The 23,473-nt window shown below is 47.7% G+C and overlaps 1 protein-coding gene across 3 annotated transcripts; it reads left to right on the plus strand.

The window, feature by feature from the left end:
• The first annotated feature begins 68 nt into the window (after window positions 1-68).
• Window positions 69-15,579, plus strand: ZNF473 (zinc finger protein 473). Of its 3 annotated transcripts, none has more exons than XM_070402277.1 (5): window positions 69-475; window positions 4,098-4,301; window positions 7,267-7,375; window positions 9,830-9,919; window positions 11,061-15,579. In XM_070402277.1, the coding sequence occupies exons 3-5, from the start codon at window positions 7,276-7,278 to the stop codon at window positions 13,454-13,456; spliced, it is 2,586 nt and encodes an 861-aa protein (XP_070258378.1). In that variant the 5' UTR covers window positions 69-475; window positions 4,098-4,301; window positions 7,267-7,275; the 3' UTR covers window positions 13,457-15,579. The 3 variants fall into 3 exon arrangements, with proteins under 3 accessions (XP_070258378.1, XP_070258380.1, XP_070258379.1); XM_070402279.1 differs by having other exon boundaries at window positions 11,067-15,579; XM_070402278.1 differs by having other exon boundaries at window positions 69-272.
• Window positions 15,580-23,473: the final 7,894 nt, after the last annotated feature.

Here is a 23,473-nt window from a genome sequence, read left to right on the forward strand (position 1 = left end):
GCCGCACTACAAGGCGCGCTTCCGCCAATCAGCAGACGTCACTTTATTTCTCCCGCCTCAACCCTCGCCTCTGGCGCGAGACTTCGCCGGAATCCAATTTTCTCAACGTGTTTCTATGGCAACCGTCGGGTCGTCGCCTTGAAAAAAATCAAAAGCCTCCCCTTCTTCTAGAAAAGCAGAAGGCTGATTAGATTGTTCTTCAACAGAATAAAAGCTGGGCTATTAAATCCAGTCATCGCCGGATTTCGATAGCGGGAACCTCTTACCGACCGGTAAGCGGGCGGAGACGGGCCGACGAGCACGGCCCTCTGGGAAACGCGGTCTCGCGCTGGCGCGGAGGGTCCCGCGTGGAGAAATTCCGAGATTCGCGCGGCACCGGAAGTGGCTGTGAGGAGGTCGGCGTGAGGGGATTCGGGTCTCCGGCTCCACCCGGGCGGGAGTCGCGTCTGTTAACTCGGCGGCCCGACACCTCGAGGTGAGGAGATGCCGGGCTGGGGTCGCTGAGGACTCGGGGGGACGGGGGGCCGTCTTCCCTGAGGGGGATGGAATGCCCCTGTCGCGTCTACGGCAAACGGCGCGTCGCCTCGGGCGGTGGGTGAAGGTAGAGGCTTACGGGCCCGGCTCTCGTTCTAGTGGTTTCCAGCCCTCGTCGGCAGCCGCGAGGGGAGCGATGCCATTTCATTTTCTTTTGGGGTGAGGACACTGAACCAGGAGGGGGTGTCGTTGGCAGAATTGCGCAGGGTCTTGAGGTGACTGAGTGGGCGTTTTTCAGGGGTGGTGGGGGCGAAAGGGTGGAGCGCTGGCGTGAGCGCTGTCTGCGTGCCACGCGCCGTGCCGTCCTCGCCTTTTCTCCCGTAACCTCCGCATCGGCGCCGGGAGGTTAGGGCACCTCCGCGGTCTTATCGGATAACCTGAGTGTCATCTTGGAAATCAGACTTTACAGGGCGAACAGGGTGCATATTTCATAATTAGACAGCCCCCCGCCCTCAGCGGGATCTAGGGCAATTCGTGGAAATCAAATATTCCTGTCAGGAAAGGCGTGAATAATCACACTGAGAGGAAGGAAGACGGTACGTAGCCCGTGGCAATTTGGGTTTAAGTTTTGCCGCCAGTTTATAAAGCCCTGGTTTTTAGAGCTTTTTGGTTTTTAGAATTACAGAGAAGGGACCGTGGATCCGTTGTGTCTGTCTCGTTTTGCACATGTGGGAACTGAGGTGCAGAGAGGGTGGGTGATCTGGCCGTCTTCCCACACTAAGGCGAAGTGAGGCTCTAGGGCAAGCGTGTCAAACTCGGAGGCTAACACGGGCCAAATAAATATGGTGGAAGTGTCTGTGGGCCACAAAAAAACCAAAAGCTTCAGTTTTCATAGAAACTCAGGTTTATTTCGATAGCGACGTGCTGAATACAAAGGGCTGAAATAAATGAGCCCTCGTTAACATAAAATAATAGAACATTTTAATAAAAGTTAATATTTTTCTTGAACATGTACTTACCAGACACTGAATAACTGCGGAGATTAATAAGCCTCACGCAAATACACCTATTTCTCTGTTCTCCGAAAGCGAAATATTTCCTGTTGCCCACAGCAAACAAGTCAGTACAAGACGAATGACGTGGCAAAAGGCTGCTAAAATATTCGCTGCTAGTGCCCTAGCTGGTTTGGCTCAGTGGATAGAGCGTCCGCCTATGGACTGAAGGGTCCCAGGTTCGACTCCAGCCAAGGGCACATGCCTGGGTTGCAGGCTCAATCCCCAGTAGGGGACGTGCAGGAGGCAGCCAATCAATGATTCCCTCTCATCATTGATGTTTCTATCTCTCCCTCTCCCTTCCTCTCAATAAAAATATATTTAAAATATTCACTGCTGGTATTAGTGGAGGGAAATGGTGCGCCTGCATGTAAGGCGCGTAAGGGAAATGAATGCAGCACGATTATAGTCATCAGTCATTAGCGAACGTTGTAGTTCGTTATTAATAATTACGTTTAACAGGATATTGTAAAAATTAAGTTAGGAAATTTTTATTAAAATGTTTCTTACATACTATTATATTGGTTGGGGCACAAAAATATTCGTTTTGGGCCACATGTGGCCCGCGGGTGGTGAGTTTGACATGCTTGCTCTAGGGCCCAAGGTTTGGTTCAAATCACTCCCATAGGCTGGGTGGCCTTGAGTGGCTCCCCTTCCTCCCCAGGGCTGAGGGTGTAGGACAGTGATGGCGAACCTTTTGAGCTCGGCATGTCAGCATTTTGAAAAACCCTAACTTAACTCTGGTGCCGTGTCACGTATAGAAATTTTTGATATTTGCAACTATAGTAAAACAAAGACCTCTATTTTTGATATTTATTTTATATATTTAAATGCCATTTAACAAAGAAAAATCAACCAAAAAAATGAGTTCGCGTGTCATAGGTTCGCCATCACTGGTGTAGGAGTTGTGGACAGATCGTGAGTTGGAAACTAGACAGAGGTCTCAAGCCTCAGGTAAAGGAGAGAACCTGCCTGGTCAGGGCTAAGGGACATCAGGGAGTCTTTGCCCCACTTAAGGGGGAGTAGATTTAAATGAGCTCCAACTAGCTAGCTTGGTGGGATGCCGACTCAGCATGGCCAAGTCCTAGAATTTTTTTTTCAGAAGCTGGAGATCTAGAAATATTGAAGTGTTCAATAACAAAATGCTGCTGGTCCTACACTGCACCGGGATTTTCATGAAATATATTGTGTAAATGTACGTCACCTTTTTAAAATCTGAAAATTTCTGAATTTCAAAGCACACGTGGCCCTAGAGCAGTGATGGCGAACCATGACACGCGAACTCATTTTTTTGGTTGATTTTTCTTTGTTAAATGGCATTTAAATATATAAAATAAATATCAAAAATATAAATCTTTGTTTTACTATGGTTGCAAGTATCAAAAAATTTCTATACGTGATACGGCACCAGAGTTAAGTTAGAGTTTTTCAAAATGCTGACACACCAAGCTCAACAGGTTCACCATCACTGCCCTAGAGGCTCTAGAATTGTGGGCCTGGGTCATTGAGTCATCCTGCTTTGCAATATGGAGTGTTTTTAACACTCCATAGATACACGCTCCTTAGGAAATTCAATGTCTACAAACATGTAAAAAGCCCTCTGGTACAGTGTTTCCCATATTGTGGGTCATAAAAATAACTCACTGGGCAATGATCATAATATTTTTTAATGAAGTAAAAAGCAACTATGTAAGATTAAGTATTATCTCATGAAACTTTTGTTATGTGTGAATGAGCAGTCATGATAGCCTATATAATAGAGAGGTAATATGCAAATTGAACATCACTCCAACACATGTGGACACAAGATGGCCTGCAGGGAAGGGCAGTTGGGAGGGACCAGGCCTGTAAGGAAGGGTAGTTAGGGGTGACCAGGCCAGCAGGGGAGGGCAGTTGGGGGGTACCCAGGCCTGTAGGGGAGGGAAGTTAGGGGCAATCGAGCTGGCAGGGGAGCAGTTAGGTGTCGATCAGGCTGGCAGGGGAGTGGTTAGGGGGTGATCAGGCTGGCAGGCAGAAGCGGTTAGGGCAATCAGGCAGGCAGGCAGGCGAGTGGTGGGAGCCAGCAGTCCTCAATTGTGAGAGGGATGTCCTACTGCCCGTTTTCGGACATCCCTCAAGGGGTCCCAGATTGGAGAGGGTGCAGGCTGGGCTGAGGGACACACACCACCACCACCCCTACACGAATTTTGTGCACCGGGCCTCTAGTATATATATTGTCTTTGTTTTTGTGGGTCGTGGTTAAAAAAGAAAGTCAAAGAACTCTTGCTGCTGTAGAAATAGCAACGGTTTGGAGACCAACACAGTTGGACTCAAATCCTAGAGATGACAGTATAACCCGAAATCTCAGAAGCATTCTCCCAAGGGTTCAGTTAGAGACACATGTACTCTGTGAACAGACATCCTGTGCTGGGCTAGGACACAGCATTGCCCAAGACAGCAGGTCCAAAATGTGTATCATCAATTGTGATTAGTGTGAAAAATGGCTGTGAAGTTGCTTTGTAGATTTTGAAGCATAGTGAAGCTTGGGGCTGGGGTAGTTTCAATAAATAACAATTGTTGTGATTCCTGCAGGGAGACTCATGTTCTGACTCATCCTACTTCTGGACATTTTGGGGGCTCATCCAGCATGGCCAGGAAGTCAGTCCTAGAAGGAAGGAAGACTGTCTCCCCGTTTCCTTATCCTTCCTGCGGCCCTGCCAGCTGGGAACATGGAGGGGAAGAAGGGGGAGCTTAAACTAGGACTCGGGCTGCTGGGCCTAGTCGGCTATTACTGAGGTGAGTTGAGAGTCCTGCCATCCCAACAGATCATCCCCAAAGGCTGCACAGGGGCCTGTCTTTGTTCCAGGCTCACTGTCCTGTGGTGGCCCCAAGTGATCTTAAAGTAAAGCTCTCATGTTCTTTCTCTCCTGCTTAGTACCCTTCCAGGAATCCTTATTGCTAACGGGATAAAATCCAGGTTTCTCAGCGTATTCCTGCATGGTCTGGGTCCTGCCACCATCCACGGTCTCTTCTCTTCCCTTTACTGACACATGGGACACTCCCTTCTTGGACCTGTAGTAAAATGTTACACTACGCTTCCCAGCTCCCAGGCTAGTTTCCACTCATGATCTGTCCACATTTCAAATGCCCTCAGCCCTGGGAAGGAAGGGGAACCACTCAAGGTCACTCAGCCTGTGGGAGTGACTTGAGTCAAACAGTGACTTGAACCAAACCTTGGGCCCTAGAGCAAGCATGTCAAACTGGCAGCCCGCAACTAATATCTTTGCAGCCCAGCCAATACAATGATATATAAGAAACATTTTAATAAATATTTTGTAACTTAATTTTTACAATATCCTGTTACATATAATTATTTTTTTTAATAAATATTTTATTGATTTTTTACAGCGAGGAAGGGAGAGGGATAGAGAGTTAGAAACATCGATGAGAGAGAAGCATCAGTCAGCTGCCGCCTGCACACCCCCTACTGGGGATGTGCCTGCAACCAAGGTACATGCCCTTGACTGGAATCGAACCTGGGACCCTTGAGTCCGCAGGCCAACGCTCTATCCAGTGAGCCAAACCAGCTAGGGCATACACATAATTATTAATAACGAACTACAATGTTCGCTAATGACTGATTACTATAACTGTGTTGCATTCATTTCCCTTACGCGCCTTACGCACAGGCTAGAATACCCTGCCTCCCATCTCTACCTGGTAAGTCACACCACCTTTAAGACACAGCTCAATTCCCCCACCTTCCCAGAGCTCTTCCTTGCTCTGGTCTCCCATAGCACTGCCTGCTACTTCCACTGTATAACAAACGCACCTAGATGTAGTTGTCCCTGCCCATGTCTGTCAGCTCTGCCAGACTGTCACTGCCCTTTGTCGATTCCTTCCTGTGCTCTAGGAACTGTGCACAAGCTTCCCAGCAGCATCTCAAGTCACTTCCCAGAGCAGCCCTATGAGATGGGGCAGGAATCGGGGCCTCTGAAGGGGGCATGGGTCTTAACTGCCCAGAGTTACCCACAGAGGAAGGTAGTAGAGCCAAGCCTCAGACCCAAACTAAAGACTCAGGTTTCATTCTTACCTGAAATGTGTCTGTGTGTGTATTGATGGGGGTCTGGAAAGAACACACCAGACAGCCACGGGTTCACCTGGAGGTAGGGTGCCGGGGAAGGCTCATTTTTTATTGTCAGTACTTCTCCAGAACACGTATTTTTTTAAAATATATTTTATTGACTTTTTACAGAGAGGAAGGGAGAGGGATAGAGAGCTAGAAACATCAATGAGAGAGAAACATCGCTCAGCTGCCTCCTGCGCACACCCTACTCTGGATGTGCCCGCATCCAAGGTACATGCCCTTGGCCGGAATCGAACCTGGGACCATTCAGTCCGCAGGCCGATGCTCTATCCACTGAGCCAAACCGGTCAGGGCAAGGACATGTATTTTTATTCCAAGTACCTATTCACTGGGAACTTTTAAAATTAAGAAAGATGACATCACTAAAAGTGGCACACAGGCACTTCAGGCTGTCATGCACCACCTGTGAGGGCTCTTTCTCCCCACAGTTGTACCTAATCTAATCAGCTGCTGCTCTACTGACTAGTTTCCAGGAAATGCATCAGGCAGAGGTGCAGTTAAATGACACCAAGAGGAAGCACCATATCCAGATGTTGCACCCTAAATCGGGAGCATAGAATAAAAAGGGCAGAGTGGCACAGGTATAGATTAAAGACCTTCTGAAGCATGTCACTCTAATACAGGGCATAGGCCTCCTTGGTTTTTGCTTCAAACAAGCCAACTACAAAAACATACCATTGAACCCTGGTGTGGCTCAGTTGGATGAGCATCGTCCCATGCACCTAAAGGTCGCTAGTTTGATTCCAGATCAGGGCACATGCACGAGTTGTAGACTCTATCTCTAGTGAGGGGGTGGGGACATGCAGGAGGCAACCAATCAGTGATTCTCTCTCATCATTGATGCTTCTATCTCCCTCTCCCTTCCTCTCTGGAATATATATATATTTTTAAAATTGAATCAATAACAAAAAGATAAGCTACTATTTTAATTATAAGCAAATCTTGGTTAAAAGCATCTTAAAATCGACAGGATGTTAATTTTCATGACATATGACATACTGACCAGAAATGTTGTCCATTAAATCCAAAGTCCATTAATTAAATCGAGAGTTGACTGTACAGACTTTGAATATGATGTATGTATGCAGTGAGTAAGGGGTTCTACTATTAATACTGAAGTATTCACAGGAGAAATCAGATATCACCTGGGATTCACTTTGAAATATTTTAGCCCCCACAAAAATAAAGAAAGAAAAATGGGGAAAGAGGTTTAGTGAACAAAACAGACATGTTAATAGGATGGGGATTGAAGCTGGGTGATGGATATGTGGTGGTCTGTTGCATGCATGTCTCTACTTGGGTGTATGTTTGAAAGTTTCCATAATAAAACTTAAAATCTTTAACAAAAAATAATTGAAAGTCAGAAATAAATGGATTTTAGGATTAGGCAGACCTGATTGGGTTTAAGTCCTGCCTGTGTCCCTTCTCCAAGACTCCCTACAAAATATGGGGATGCCTAGTGTCCGGTCTGAAGGTTCTCACAAGACGGTTCTTGTCAAAGACCTGGCACATTGAGGGTGGGGGATGCATTGAGTGAGCCCTTGGGCTCCTCCCTGACCCCAGCCCCAGAGTCACTGACAGTGTGTTGTGTTTCCGTAACTTGCAACCCTCAAGGACGTGGCCATGGACTTCACTTTGGAGGGCTGGGAGCAGCTGGGGCTGGACCAGGGGGACCTGTTCTGGGACACGGCACTGGACAACTACCAGAATCTCTTCTTGCTGAGTGAGTATGCACCCTGGCCCTGCTTGGTGATCACCCGTGGCTCCCCGTCACCCACGGGATGAACTCCCAGCTCTTGAACACCTCAGAACCAGCGTGATCTAGCTCAGCAGTGCTCAGCTGGCTGATTCTCCCCCCCGCCCCCCCAGGGGACATTGGCAATGCCTGGCCACCTCTTTAATTGTCACTTAGGGACAGTGGGGGTGCTTCTTGCATCTAGTGGGTAGAGCCCAGAGAAGCTGCCAGACATCCTAGGATGCAAGGACAACCCCCACAACCAAGGATTACCTGACCCCAGATGTCAGTAGTGGCAAGGTTGACAAGCCCTGCTCCAACCCCTGCCTACTGCTGCAGCAGCTTTTTCCTCTTTGTCATTCTGGAGTGATTCCTTGTGCTGACTCTTGTAGGGTCTTCACCTCTGCTCTCCCCTCTGCCTGGCGGACTCTTGTCCCTTCCTTGACTTGGGGCTTCCCTAAGACTGAAATTGTGACTCCACTAGCCTCCCTCTCTCCTTAGCTAGTCACTGCTCCTTCATGTTCTGACTGCTCCTATTATGATCTGTCTCCAGCCAGATGGGAGCTTCCTTGGGGCACCTGTGCTGTTGTTCACTTGTGTACCCCAACATTTGTAACAAACAGTATCTTCTGTGGGGACTCAGTAAACAATTCCTAAATTAATAAATGAATGGTGGGAAATGCTGTCAGGAGCCAGGTTCTGTGCTGCGTGAGCTCTTAGAACTTTCTCCTACCCTCCTGTCGCCCCATGAGAAGCTTGTCCATATTGTGTTGAGCATCTTAAGCAGCTTCAAAGAGGGGAAGTCATTTTGCAGCTCTGTTCAGGTTGCCAGGATCACCCCCCACTTTGGTGGTTTACTAAGAGGACATGTAGGACTTGGCCTATAGCTGTGCTCATCTCATGATCCATCACAGTGAAAGGACACACAGTACAGTTAGCAAAGGGGAAAGGTGCATGGTGTGCATCCAGGGGAGACTAGCACCAACATCCAGAGCCCTGTCCCCGTGGAGTTGCACAGGACATGCTTAATTCCCCCAGTAACGAGGTGTAAAAGCACCTGTGAAATGTTGTCGACCAGAGACGCTCTAACTAGCGACTCTGCACCAAGGGTTTTTATTCAGGGCTTGTTATGTAGACACACTCTGCTTGCAATGTACCCACATCCCAGACACTCGGCAGGAAAGCAGTTGTTCAGCAGAACAGTCTGTGCACAGGGAGCCCCTCTGCCTGGTTAGAGAATGCCAGACCCTCCCGAAATCCAGGTTCCCAGACACCAGCCAAGGGCAGCCTTGTGAGCAGGCCATTCCAGCAGGCTGGCTCTGTGAGCCCTTTTCACCTGGGCTCTGACCACCAGCAGTGCACAGAAAGCAAATGGCATGGCTGAGAGTCCAGTTGGGACCTGTGCAGCTCCAGGGCCAGGACACCCCAGCTCCCTATCATCCGGATCAACTCATTTCCCCTTTCCTAGTTTCTCAGTTCTTTCTTTTCCAAAAACAGAAGAAGAATTTATTCCAAAAGACGAAGAAAAGAAAAAACTATATACTGGAACTACCATATATTTAATGTAGTTTTATCACATTGAGACAGGTTTCCTCCAAACTGTACTCAATGTGTGCCATAGAAGCAGCTTAGAAAGGTCTGATCTCAGTGTCTTCAGTTTTTAAACTCCAGCCCGCAGAAGAAATGTATGTCCTTTGTTTCCCCTGCACATCTGTGGTTTCCTATGGCTGCTTCTACAAATGCCACAAATGTAGTGGCTTAAAACAGTACATCTATTCTTACAGGTCTACAGATCTGAAGTTCAAAATATAAGTCTGGGTGAGCCAAAATTGAGGTGTTGGCAAGGCTGGCTTCAGGGGAGAATCTGTTTCCTTGCCTCTTTTCAGCTTCTAGCGGCCGCCTGCATTGCTTGGCTCATGGCCCTTTTCTTCACCTTCAAAGCCACCAGTGGCCTTTCCTCCACTGTAGCACATATGCCTGGATTATAACTGCTCCCTTCCTTGCAGAAGTTTGGGGAGGGTGGTGTACAGGGCTGCTGGAGCCCTAGAACCCGAACATTATCTATCACAGGGCTTACCCCACAGAGGCCTGGGGCAATGTGTGGTCCACAGGTGAACGAGTGAATTATAAATCGTTGAGTAAGTATGGGCCTGTCCACCTGGCAAGCTCAATTCATCCCTTGAGCTGTTCCACGTCCTGTGTCCGTAGCCCCAGCTGTCATAGCTCTGATCACCCCGGATTGTGACTGTGTGAGTCCTTCTCTCCCACTGGAGCAGGAACCCTGCAGGGCAGGCACCAGAATCTCCCAGTACAGCATCTGGCCCCCAGGGCTGTGTGCTAGATAAAGCATGGAATCATCAGGAGAGCCAGAAGGTTGCCGCTGAGCAGCTGGGTGGCCCTCCACATCTTTATTGACAGCAATGCTGTTCTCTTTCCTTGCAGACCCCCTGAGACCCAATCAGACTGCCTGTCCAGATGGTGGGCAAGAGCTGGAGGTCCTGGAGAGAGGAAGTCCAGAAGTGACAGGCCCTGGTGAGTGGGTGGGGAGGGGCCACTGGCACCCGGTGTGAGGATGGTGGGGTCCTGTGGTATGGCCCTCTGTCCTCAGATGGAGTATGTCTACCTAACCATCAGGACCCCCAGCTTCTGGGCTTCAATTTTCCACATGCTGGCTTCTGTCTCCCTGTCCCACCCAGGATCAGGACACTTTACATGCCCTCCTTGTCTCTGTTTAACCTCAGCATTCAGCACATGGCTGTCCTGGTGCCTTTTCTCTGTTCCCTCCTTGGTTCTTCCAGACTCAGCAGGGGGTGGACTTCTGTTCCCCAAGTTGGTCTCCATTTTCCTGCCTTAATGCCCCCTAAGTACTGTGGACACCCTGGTCTACCTGTTTCGACCTCTTTCCTGGCCCACAGAGAACAGCAGATGGCCACAACTCAAGCCTGGGCATTTACTCTGCCCTCTCCCAGGCCACAGTTCTCCCAGGAGGATCAGGTTAAGCAGTGAAGATTCCCTAGTGTGATGCTGGTCAAGACATCCCCCGTGGGAGAAAGAAGAGGCAGGGGGCTTGCCTGGGCATGAGAGGCTTTTCTCGTGGTTCCCCTGATCCAGAAACCATGGAGAAGTGTCTGCACAGCTTGTCAGCGTGCAGCTCCATTCTTGGCTCACCTCAGGAGCTCGTGAGTGTCTTCACAAGGGGACTAACCCAGGCACAGATTCCTGCTCTCTCGGATTTCTGTTTCTGCCACCTCAACACAAGGCTGTTTCTAAGCATGTGGAGCCACACCGTTATTAACATGTAAATACAGCCTCCGTGGAAACAGTCGTATGGCATTGTTATCCTGTAGATCTTGTCCCTTGATCAGTGTACTTCTCTAGGAAGTAGGCCCCAGCTGATGAGGGTGATGGTGGAGAGTATCTGCTGAGAGGCCTCTCTCCTTCCCTATGGAGGCCCTGCAGCCCAGCTCCCTTCTTAACTGTCTTGTATATGGGTTTCCTTTTCCTGTGATGCAGGTTACAGCTGGATCACTCTGCTAGCCTCTTCTTCATCCCTTGATGGACACAGACTTGACTCGGGATCCATCCCCTGTTCTCTCTTGTCTGTATCCTCACCCTGTAGCTCCTGTCTTTTCACCCTAGGGAACAGGAGACATTTACACTCTCTCTCTTTCAGACACAGCTGAGGCCAAGATTTCCCCTTTGCCACAGGAATTCTCAGAAGGACTCTCTCAGGAGATATTGGAGACGTTTTCCAAGGATGGCCTCTGGAACTCTAACTTTGGAGAAGGCTACATGGGCGAGAGCTGGTTAGATAGTTTGCTAGGAGATCCAGAAAGTCTTATGAGCTCTGACATTGTCACCAACAAGGAAAGCTTCACAGAGGGCAAGAGTCATGAACTCAAGAGTGGCCTCGATCCTGAGTCCTTCCTTTTCACAGGAGAAGATTCCCTGACCCATGATCTTTCCGAGAAGAGCCTGACGCCAGCTAAGTCTCAGGAATGTAGGAATGACATTGGCTCCCACTCAGACCAGAGTCAGCAGGATACTGTCCAGGAAGGGATGAGACCATATAAATGTAGTGAATGTGAGAAGAGCTTCAGCCGGAGTTGCCATCTTATCCAGCACTGGATTACTCATATAGCAGAGAAACCAACTGGGAATCAAGAGTATGAGGATAGTCTCAACCAGATTTCTTGCCTTCCTGTCTATCCAACAACTCACACAGGTTCCAAATCCTATGTGTGTAACAAATGTGGGAAAACTTTTAGTCACAACACTCACCTTCTGTGGCATCAAAAAATTCACACTGGAGAAAAAACACATAAGAGTCAAGACAGTGACCATTCATCAGGTCTTGCCTCGAAGCCTGTTGAAAAGCAGAAAACCCACAGAATTCGTAAATCCTACAAGTGTAATGAGTGTGGCAAGGGTTTCAGCCGAAACTATCATCTTACTCAGCATCAGAAGACCCACACTCGGAAACGCTATGAATGTGTCAAATGCAAGGCCACCTTCAACTTTAACAAATACCTCCTCCAACATCAGAAAATTCATGTTTCAAAAACTACCTCTAAGTGTCAGGAATGTGGGAAGACCTTCAGGCATAGCTCATCCCTCATTAAACATCAGTCTATTCACTCGGGAGAAAAGCCTTATAAGTGTGATGAGTGTGGGAAATGCTTCAGCCATACCTTCACCCTAAAGAGCCACCAGAGGGTTCACAGTGGAGAGAAGCCTTACAAATGTAGTCAATGTGAGAAAGCCTTCTACCGGAACACTCATCTGAATGAACATCAGAGGATTCACACGGGCTACAGGCCATACAAATGTAACAAATGTGTCAAAAGTTTCAGCCGGCCTTCCCACCTGATTCGACACCAGTCTGTTCATGCCACAGAAAAGCCCTACAGCTGTGCTGAATGCAGTGCGACCTTCAGCCATAATGAACGTCTTATCCAACACCAAAAAATGCATGCTGTGGAAACCCGCTACGAATGTCAGGAGTGTGGTGAGCGCTTCATTTGCAGTTCGACCCTAACTTGCCACCAGAGCATTCACACCCAAGAAAAACAAGGACTTGATGGGAGCGGAAAGATTTCGAATCAGAACCTAGAACAGAAAGATCACCCGAGGAGTGGCGAGAAGCACTTTAAATGTAACACATGCGAGAAAACGTTCAGCTGCAGCAAATACCTGACTCAGCATGAGAAACTTCACACCAGGGAGAAGCCCTTTGAGTGTAAACAGTGTGGGAAGGCCTTTGTCCAAAGTGCACAGCTCATTCGCCACGAGATCATACACTCTGGAGTGAGGCCATATAAATGTGAGGAGTGTGGGAAGGCCTTCATCCGAATCACCTCCCTTACCAAACATCAGAACATCCACAAGAGTGAGCACCCCTTTAAGTGTAATGAATGTGGAAAGACCTTCAGCCAAAGTGTACATCTCTCAGAACATCAGTTAACTCACACTGCAGAGAAACCCTTTAAATGTAATCAGTGTGACAGAGTCTTTGTGCACAGTAAGTACCTTACTCAGCACCAGAAAAGTCATGCCAGGAAGAGATCTTTTGAATGTAATGAATGTGGAAAAACATTTAGACACAGCTGGCGCCTTTCTAAGCATCAGAGAGTTCACACGGGTGAGAATCCATATAAATGTGGTGAATGTGGAAAAGCCTTCAGCCTGAAAGCTGTACTTGTTCGACACCAGAGAGTTCACACCAGAGAAAAGCCTTATGTTTGTCAGGTATGTGGGAAAGCCTTCAGCCAGAACTCGTGCCTTTCTATTCACCAGAGAGTTCACACTGGAGAGAAGCCCTATCTGTGTGCTGAATGTGGGAAAGCCTTTTCCCAGAAAGCAAATCTGAGGCAGCACGAGAAAATTCACACTGGGGAGAAGCCTTACATCTGTGATGTATGTGGGAAAACCTTTAGCCTCAGTTCCCATCTCAGTCAGCACCAGGTAATTCACACTCAAGAAAAACAGTATCAGTGTCAACACTGTCAAAAAGCCTTTGGCTGCTACTTAGGTCTCTGCCGACACCAGCAAGTTCACACTCAAAAGTAACAAGTAGCAATACTACCTGTGGTCACCAGGTGACAGCAAGACCTGACATCTGAGCCCTAAAATTGAAACCATCACATTGTAAGTCTATCCTTTCCCTCCCCTACCCCCAAAATATATATAGATCTCTATATTAATAAAGATTGATTAGAAAGTTTGCACACAACTTTCATTAAAACAATGAAAACACAAAAGAAGCTGTGTAGTATCCAAATTCAGAGGTAGACTCTATAGCCAGTCTCCTGAGTTAAATTTCACCTCTGCCATCTGCTGCCTAAGTGACCTAGAGAGAGTCACGAAACTTCTCAGGGCCTCAGTATCCTCATCTGTAAAACAAGTAAAATAATAGTTACCTACCTCAGAGAGATGTTGTGAGGATAAATTGATGTAAAGCACTTAGAACTGAGTGCCCAGCACATAAGTACTCACCAAACATGAGGTGTACATACACATCATATACAACATAAACGTACTCTTATGTTACGAGGAAGAGAAGAATTAGAAGCCCTCTATCTCTATTTACTGCAGTTAATGTTCTTACTAATATGGGTGACTTTAATTTTTAAAGTTTTTCTTCAAAATGCCCCTGGCTTAATTTGGTTCTCCAATCCCAACACATTAATCTTAAAAAAAAAATCTAACCTTTTCCTTCCCTCCATCTTTTTTCTGTCCCAGTATTTTCTTAATGAGCCCACAGAAAGTCAAAAAGAGCACTTAATATCAAATAGCTAAAACTTCACTCATAACCTCCCATACCTCTCATTCAAAAGGACCCTTTCCACATACACATGCCATCTTATTTTTTCTAATCCTCACCCAAGGACATGTTTTTATTGATTTTTAGAGAGAAGGGGAGAGAGTGGGGGGCATCAATTGGCTGCCTCCTGCAAGTGCCGTGGTCAGGGATCAAACCTACAACCTAGGTATGTGCCCTGACTGGGAATCAAACCCACAACCTTTTGGTGTATGGGACGACACTCCAACCAATTGAGCCACTCAGCCAGGACCACATGCCACCTTTCCCCATAATCTTCCCGTGTTTAAAGTTATTGGTTATACAATGGACCCATTTTTTGTTATTGGAGCTAATGATACTGGAACAGCTGGATTCAGTTAGGAAAGCTGCACTGGATATTGTCACAGTTAACACTATACAGAGGATGTGCTTGGTGGTGAAAATTGTGATGGACTGCTAGAATGTTCTTCATGCACCATTTGTCCAAGCTGGCTACTCACCAGGCTCTTTTCCAGGCGCCAGGACAGGGAATGTCAGTATGGTAAGCCCTGCCCTTGCCTCGAAGCTTCTGGAATCCAAGGGAAATTGGTGGTCCCATTTTCACAGAGGAGTGCTGTTTGTTGACAAGTGACATCTTAAAATGCCACATTCCCTCATGTCACAGCAAGTCATGGGCCGCTGAGGATTGTTAGAGAGCCCAGTAAAGAAAGGAGCTTTTCTGTTGGAGCCATCACGTCAGCAGGTCACCCTGGCCAGGCCTGTGCTACAACAGAGACTCACCTCATGGAACCACACAACCTGCTCCCTATAGATGGCATCTCCTCTCTGGGCTTCTGAGCCCTACCCACTAAGTGAACAAGTCACGTGTTTGCTGCAGCACAAACAATATTAGGAAGACATTGGACAATATCTTTCATATTCTTGGTGCTAAAAAAGTGTAAGAGTATGTTTCCTGTGGCTCTTGGACTTTTTAAACCTTGCACCTTTGAGTTCTGCTGGTTGGTTTTGTTCTTGAAACTGGGAACTTAATGAAACTGGGTTAATCATTAGGCCGACTGCACAGTGGGGAGCATACTGGTTTTCTAATGGCCAAAATGTCCCACTCCCTGTGCATGGTCCCCACCCTTGAAACTGTCTAGTCTGGGTGACAGGCTGGTGGGGTACACAAAGTGTTGTGGGATGGGGCAGAGGTGGGAACTCAAAATGAGTTGAAGTGTATTCAGTGAAGAGTTTTAATACTAAACACGCAGGTCAGAGACCCTGTGGAAAATCACCAGCTGGCGGGGGAGGGGCAGTTTTCATAACTAATGACCTGAGTTGCTTTGAGCCAGGGTAGAAATGCCCTCCTTGTGTGTATGTTGGTTCTCTGATTAAAGTTTTGAGTCTAAAAGTGTTGGTTCCTTCTCTCAGCCTGGTGCCGCACGCCTGGCTAGATTCTGGGCAAACAGTGTCCCTACCTACCAGTTTTCATGTTTTAGTGGGGGAGGGCTTGCAGCGGTGAAAACCACTCCTTAAGAGGGCAGTTAAGTCTGTTTTTCCTAAAGACAGAGGGAACCATACAATTTCAGCGAGCTCAGATACATCAACAAACAACACTTCCATTCTAGTGCAATCCTAACTAATCAAGGAGAAAGCATGGTATTTCCTCTACAAAGACACAGCAAGCCTCAGACTCAGGCAATAATCTTAACTAGAATTTAATATTTTGTTGGTATTTAATTCTTGCCACTTTTTCTCCTTTACTGACGAGATACTAACTAGCTTCCTGCTCATGGTAGTGACAAAGTCTTTATTTTTATTTTTTTTAAATACATTTGTATTGATTTCAGAGAGGAAGAGAAAGATAGAAACATCAATGGTGAGAGAGCATCGTTGATTGGCTGCCTCCTGCACACACCACACTGGGGATCAAGCCCCCATGTGCACTGACCAGGAATTGAACTGACCTGGTTCATAGGTCAACACTCAACCACTGAGCCATGCCAGCCAGGCGAAAGTCCTCTTTAAAAATAAGTTAGTTGGGGGGGGGGGGGGGGGGGAAGTAAACTGAATTAAAGGGAAAATATGTGGTACACATGTAAAGCAAAAATTGAGAGTGAAATATCATTGCACGAGGCTTGGGGAACACTGAGTTAACTAAGCCTAGCACTGCTAAGCCAATAGACTTATTAGCTGAGTTAGATTATGCTGTGGCAATACAGTTAAGTGTCAAATCTCAGTAGTTAAACAGAACAGAGGTTTATTTTGCTCACATTACATGTCCACTGTGGATTGCCAGGAGCTGGGGACGGGCAGGCTGGCTGGCTGGCTTTGTCCTATACTCTCGAGAGACCAGGGTACAACCCCTTTAGTTGGGACATGTGGCCTTGGTTACCACAGCAGGAAAAGGAGAGGGCTGGAAGCTCCAAGAGTTTATCACTGCCTTGGCCTGAAAGTGCCACAGGTCATTTCCATTCATATCCCCTTGGTCACGGCCCAACTGCAAAAGGGCCGGGAAATGCCATCAGAGAACCGGGTGTTGGTCTCAGTAATGTCTAGCACCATAAGCACTTTCTTGACTTTCTGATGATACTGGGAAGGGCTCATGATATAGTAAGTGATAAAAGCAAATCAACCTTTAGAAGATTTCCAAATAAAAATAATTCTGTGATTACAGCGGAAAAAGGTGAAGGAAATTCACCAAAATCTGAAAATGAGAAACAGTTTCTGAGTTAAATAAGTTTCTTCTTCATACTTTGCAGTATTTCCCGGACTTTCCATATTGCCAGGTACCATTAAAAATTTTTCTTCTAATCCTCATTCGATATTTTTCCATTGATTTTTTTTTTTTTTTTAGAGACAGTGGAAGAAAGAGTAAAAGACAGAGAAATATCAATGTGAGAGAAACACATCGATTGGTTGCCTCCAGCACACTTCCTGACCAGGGCCCGGGCCAAGAGGAACCTGCAACCGAGGTGTGTGCCTTTGACTGAAATCAAACCTGGGACCCTCCAGTCCGCAGGCTGACGCTCTATCCACTGAGCTAAACTGGCTAGGGCTCACCAGGTACCATTTTTTAAAAATATATATTTTATTGATTTTTTACAGAGAGGAAGGGAGAGGAATAGAGAGTTAGCAACATCGATGAGAGAGAAACGTCGATCAGGTGCCTCCTGCACACTCCCTACTGGGGATGTGCTCGCAACCAAGGTACATGCCCTTGACCAGAATCCAACCTGGGACCCTTGAGTCCGCAGGCTGATGCTCTATCCACTGAGCTAAACCGGTTAGGGCACCGGGTACCATTTTTAATTACAGAAGTAATTCATGGTTACATTCTTTTAAATAGATTCCAACAATATAAAAATATTCAGAGCAACACAAAAGTCCCTCTTACTATCTGCAGCAGCACCTGAAGGTAACCCCTTGCACCTAGTAGTTTAAGTAATGGGTTGCTATAGAAGAATTGTATCTAATGCGTTTCTAAAGCCTTTGGGAAATGCCAGTCCCAGCCTGGTTTTTTTTTTTTTTTTTTTGGATTACTGTGCCCTAGAATAATGGTTTTCAAGTTTTCTGCTCACAGCTCTTTTATTAGTGTTTTCTAAACTGTGGGAAACACCAATATTTTGGAAGATGGACACTATATTAAATATCAATTCACACACTAAGAAGGTCACTTCCTTTTCAAGTCTGTTGATGCTTCTGGTAACCTAATGTTGAGAAGATGCTGTTTTAAGAAATCATACCTAAGCACTCACTGCATAAAACATAAAAGTGGACACACTCTGGCCAAAGAGAAGGAAACTTGCCCCTGGTGACCTGTTGTTCAGGGTGAAATGCTAGAGCCAGGAATTGAACCTAGGCAGTCAGGCTCCAGCCTTGGGACCTCTAACCACTATGCTAAAGGCAAGGACTCATATGTTCTTTACCAGCTCGTGACTCGGCGGCACCATCACCCCTGTGAGCCGGTTTCTTGTTATGTCAGCAATAACAATACAGTAGTAGGTACTCCACTGGGAGGTTGTGAGGATTTAACACGCGGGAAATGTTTAGAATTGTGCCTGGCACCCAAGATGCATAAATATGAGCTGTTTCAACATAATGAATACTTTTAAGTAATTATTAGCACTAAAAATAACGCCGTATTTTTTTCAACACTACCCTTGGCTCATAACAAGCACCTGACACATTACTATAAATGTTATTTTGTAAGATTAGCATTTATAAACTTGGGACCCTAGCGCTTAACCTCGACCTTAGCACGATACCTAGCAAGAAGTAATTGTTGTTTTTACTAATAAAAACAACAATAATAATAGATTTATACTAAACATTTTCTTCCTTAGAAAGTGAGCTTAGAAAACACAACCTGAGAGACTAAGCTGGCTCCACACCATTTAATTCAGCCAGTGAGTCCCCAAACCAAGAGCAAGAGAAGGTCAGTGACCGACCTGGACACAACACCCCAATCCTCTCCAAGCCTTAAGAAGGATCCTGGGTACCAGCATCCTCAGAATGAACATCAGCGCGCTCCGCTCACTACGGCTTCATTGGCTCAATCCTCCTGCGCTTACCAGCCAATCCCCGCGCTAGCCCTGCTCATAGCCCCGTCCCACCCTCCCTACCCCGCCTCTACTCTTGCCCCCGCCTGGCCTCTGGCCCGGAGCTAGCCAGCCTTAAGCGGGTGCCCGGCTGTTGGCGCCAGCTTCTCGCGCCTTTCTATCTCGTTAGGTGGCCTTGGCCCCCCGAAACCACTCTTCTGGCCAAAGACGGGGTCCTCAAGTACCTGGCAATTGAGGCTTGGCTCTGCGCCTGATGAACTACACTTCCCAGATCCCCGTGGGATTCGAGCTTCTCAGGGCGATCATCCTCAGTAGCCTGCAAAGGCTGGAAGGAGCCCTGGAGTCCGGGGCGACTCTCTAGGGGTACACGGATGTCAAAGGCTTCTTCTGGCTTCAGGAGGCGGCATGGCGAAGGAGAAGGCTGCACAGTTCGTTTCCTCTAGACAGGCGGCATTCCGGAAACTAACCGGCGCCGGCGTCCGTCTCCAGGACAACCGTCAACTGTGGAAATGAAGGGTGGTCTCCATAGCAACCATCACCCTTCATTGCAGACACCTTCAAGCAGTGTGGCTGCGCAACAAAAGAGCGTGCTGTGCTCATAAAACCTAATGGAATGAGTATGTTGGAGCACAAGGAAGGGAGGGGAACAGGGCAGGGCAGACCTTGAAAGGGTTGATGTAAGAAAGGTTTTGCACAGTCAGGGATGATGAGTTCCTGTTTCGGTCCAGAAGAGAAGGAAGAAAAAAATATACTCTCTTTACTTATTAATCTGGCCAAAATGTAAAACGGCATGACCTACAGTGTTAACGAGGGAGTGAGGAAACTATCATTCTACCACGCAGGTCTGGATGGGGATGGCTTCAGCCCTAAAGTACATCAATCAATTGACATTTCCTGAGAACTTCCTATGTTCCAGGCCCTTGGTCGGCAAACTGCGGCTCGAGAGCCACATGCGGCTCTTTGGCCCCTTGAGTGTGGCTCTTCCTAAGCCTTAGGAGTACCCTAATTAAGTTAATAACAACGTACCTACCTATATAGTTTAAGTTTTAAAATGAGGTTACCGGCTCCTGGTCTGATGAGAAGGACACAGCCTCCCCGCTAAAGTATTCCTGCCAGAAGCCCACAACCTGAATCTACCCACGAGGAAACACGGAGCAAATCTAAACGGAGGGGCATTTCAGAAGTACCAGGTCTGTGGCCTTCAGAACTGCCCAGGTCATGGAGGTCAAAGAAAGACTGAGGAACTCCGTTCCAGCGAACGGAGGCAAGAGAGACCTGACAACCAATGTGGTGGGTGATACGGGAGTTGTTTGTTTGTGTGGGGGTTTTTTTGTGTGTTTTTTTTTTGCCATTAACAACGTTATTGGGACAATTAGCCACATTTAAAGGGGGTCTGTAGACTAGCTAATAGTATTGTAACCGGGTTAGTTTCCTGATGTGTTCGTGGTGCTATGGTTTTAGAGGAAAATAACCTTGTGTTAGAGAAAACACAGAGGTTCTTGGGAGGGTGGTGGGGTGTGCACAGACCCAGAGAGAGGGGACCAGAGGCTCAGGGAGGTGGACAGACACAGAGATAGAGCAGCAGACAGAACCAGACAGACGGAGTGGCGGGGGGAGGGGGGGTCCAGAAAGAGACATGAGAGACCCAGAGAGAGGGGTAGCGATGCTCAGATGAGGACAGAGACCAATGGCATGGCTGTGCCCAGGGGCGCTCGGGCCAACGTGACCCCAGTTTAACCACTTATGAGCACTGTGACCTGGGAGACCTCGGCCGGACTCCTGCAAACAGCAGGCGCCCGGTTCCTGCGCGCTGAGGTCGTTCCAGTAGCGCGGATTGGCAGGGGTTCTGGGGACACCTGGCGAATGACAGCAGGTGGCGGGGCGCCGCCCACAGCTCCCTGCCCCCGCCCACCCCGATCCCGCCCCTGAGAGCCCGCCTCCCTGCCCGGCCTGGCCCTCACCCACCCGCTCGCTCTCGGCGACTCACCTGTGAGCCCCCGCGGGTTGCCAAGAGTGACCAGGCCTTCCCTCCCTCCGTCCCTCCGTCCCTCCGTCCCTCCGTCCCTCCGTCCCTCCGTCCCTCCGTCCCTCCGTCCCTCCGTCCCTCCGTCCCTCCGTCCGGCCGGCCGGCGAATGCGCGGGCGCGGTCGCTGTCTTGGAAGTATAGTAAGTCCTGGAGCTTTATATGCGGCTTCGCAGCTGGACTACATCTCCCAGAAAACACTGGGCCAGAAAACACTGCGGCTCCTCAGGGCTTAAGGTCTTTGAGGGCGGGGGAATGCTGGGAAATGGAGTCTGGGACTAACTAGGCTGTGGATGCGGGAGAAAAAAAAAAGCTCTAAATACACAGGGCTTTGTAGCTGGAAGAAACATGGTATTTGAGAAGTGTTTAGTTGCACCGGCATCGCGAATATTCCCTTTTAGCCAAATGGTTTCACTGGCAGTCTGGGGTGGCCGTGAGACTAAGTTCTGGCCAATAAAACGTGAGCAGACCCCTAGCTGGTTTGGCTCAATGGATAGAGCGTCGGCCTGTGGACTGAAGGGTCCCAGGTTAGAATCCGACCAAGGGCACATGCCTGGGTTGCGTGCTCGATCCCCAGTAGGGGGCGTGCAGGGGTCAGCCAATCAATGATTCTCATCATTGATGTTTCTATCTCTCTCCCCCTCTCCCTTCCTCTCTAAAATCAAAAAAATATATATTTTTTAAAAAGTGAACAGAAGTAGCAAGCATGCCTTGCCCAGGTCTGGCCCATATTGACCTCCTATTTGTCGCTTGCAGTCTTTTCCCTTCTGCGCATTCCAATGAAGAGTGTGACCCTGGGAGTAACCTGTTGTGGACGGAAGGAGCATAGGTTCCTGAATTGCAACTCGGAGGAAGGCCCTCTCCAATCAGAAACAAAATAATAGAAAGTTATTGTCAATTATACAGATTCAGGGGATCAGTCCATCCTGCCTATGAAGTGTTATTGAGTCCTGAAATAGTTACGATGACCACATGGTAACAGGGGGAAATACTTGCGAATGAATGTTAAAACAACAAAAAATGCAAAATTCCATCGCTTTCATGTTTATAAAGATGTAAAATATATGCCTGCACGTGACTAAAAGCCAGATGGACCATTGCCAGAATAAAATAACAGCTGTCACTTCTGAATGTTAGGGTCTCCAAAGGAGGAATGCACGAGGCCAAAAGGGGTAAAGAATTATGAATTTATTAGTTCATCTGGAAAACCAGATGGGCTGAGCCCCAAAATGGCACCAGCACCCAGGGACAGGGTGTTAGATGTAGCCGGTCAAGTGGAATAAGAAGTTAACGAAAAGAGGAACGTTCTGCCAAGAACAGACGGGGGCCTGCAAGCGGGCCACGTCAGAACAAAGCCTTGCACGCAAGATTTATTGTTCCGAGGCAGAGTTTCCTTGGGTCCATGAGGGCATGGAAAGCCAGGGAGGGTGCACTGCTGCAGGTTGAAAGGGTCTTTGTATAATATAGGGAACTAATAGTTTAATATATAACTTAGCTCAAATGATCTCATAGGCATGCCTGTTTACCATTGTCACTTGCTGTACTCCATTGTTAGTTGCTGTACTCCCCAATAAAAGCCATGAGAGCCTTGGAGGTTTTGCTACTCGCCTGAGCGAGTGGTAGCCTTCTGCTTCTCTAAACTCAATCCTGCTTGCTGAGCTCATCTCAGCGAACACCTGCAGAACACCTGCATCAGAGATTTTAAAGGACTCTAGGGGGGCTTTCTCTGGGCAGTGACTTCTCTGGGTGGGTCCAGAGGAGACCCCTGACAGAGCAAGAACAAGACATTCCTGTAGGACAGTCTCTCCGATTCCCACCCGGCCCAGCTGAAGTTGGCAATGCCCTCCCCGGGTTCCCACAGGAACGTCCCAGAAGCCTAGCGCTGCTATTATCATAATTGCCGAGTTGTAATTATTTGGTGACCATCTGTCTCTCCCGCTACGTGCTCTGCGCTCTCTGGGAGCTCTCATCGCCCTATAATTGATGCACAATGTAATTATACCTTTACTGCATTGTGCGTTGCTCCCAGGAGATTCCCAAGAAGGTAAGGGAGTGGTTGGACCAGTAGCGTGAAGACATTTTAAAATCCAAAGCAACACTGCCACCCAGGCAAAAAGCACTTCGGGGAGACCAGCTTGCAAACCCCCAGCCAGCACCTTTCCTGGAGTGAGCTTCGGTGTGGTCACAACTCAAGTGAGTGTGAAGTAGAGCATCGTGGACGCGTCTACAGTTGCCCTGCCCCAGCCCGTCGCAGGTAACGGTGACCTCACGTTGGCCCTTTACTGGAATCAAACCCTGGACCCTTTGGTCCGCAGGCCGATGCTCTGTCCACTGAGCCAAACCGGCTAAGGCTCTTTTTAAAAATATATCTATTTATTGCCGAAACCGGTTTGGCTCAGTGGATAGAGCGTCGGCCTGCGGACTGAAAGGTCCCAGGTTCGATTCTGGTCAAGGGCATGTACCTGGGTTGCGGGCACATCCCCAGTAGGAGATGTGCAGGAGGCAGCTGATCGATGTTTCTCTCTCATAGATGTTTCTAACTCTCTATCTCTCCCCCTTCCTCTCTGTAAAAAATCAATAAAATATTTATTTTAAAAAAAATAAAACTATATCTATTTATTGATTTCAGAGAGGGAGAGAGAGATAGAAGCATTAATGATGAGAGAGAATCATTGATTGGCTGCCTCCTGCATGCCCCCTACTGGGGATTAAGCCTGCAA

This window comes from Myotis yumanensis, unplaced genomic scaffold (assembly GCF_028538775.1).
Source record: "Myotis yumanensis isolate MYYU_CA2020_CCGP unplaced genomic scaffold, mMyoYum1.0.hap1 SCAF_23, whole genome shotgun sequence".
NCBI lineage: Eukaryota > Metazoa > Chordata > Mammalia > Chiroptera > Vespertilionidae > Myotis > Myotis yumanensis.

Excerpts from the sequence above, each read along its gene's own strand:
- ZNF473 (XM_070402277.1), top strand. The coding sequence starts at position 7,276 with ATGGACTTCACTTTGGAGGGCTGGGAGCAGCTGGGGCTGGACCAGGGG. Across the intron at positions 7,376-9,829 it reads CCAGAATCTCTTCTTGCTGA|ACCCCCTGAGACCCAATCAG; the intron begins GTGAGTATGCAC and ends CTTTCCTTGCAG. Across the intron at positions 9,920-11,060 it reads TCCAGAAGTGACAGGCCCTG|ACACAGCTGAGGCCAAGATT; the intron begins GTGAGTGGGTGG and ends TCTCTCTTTCAG.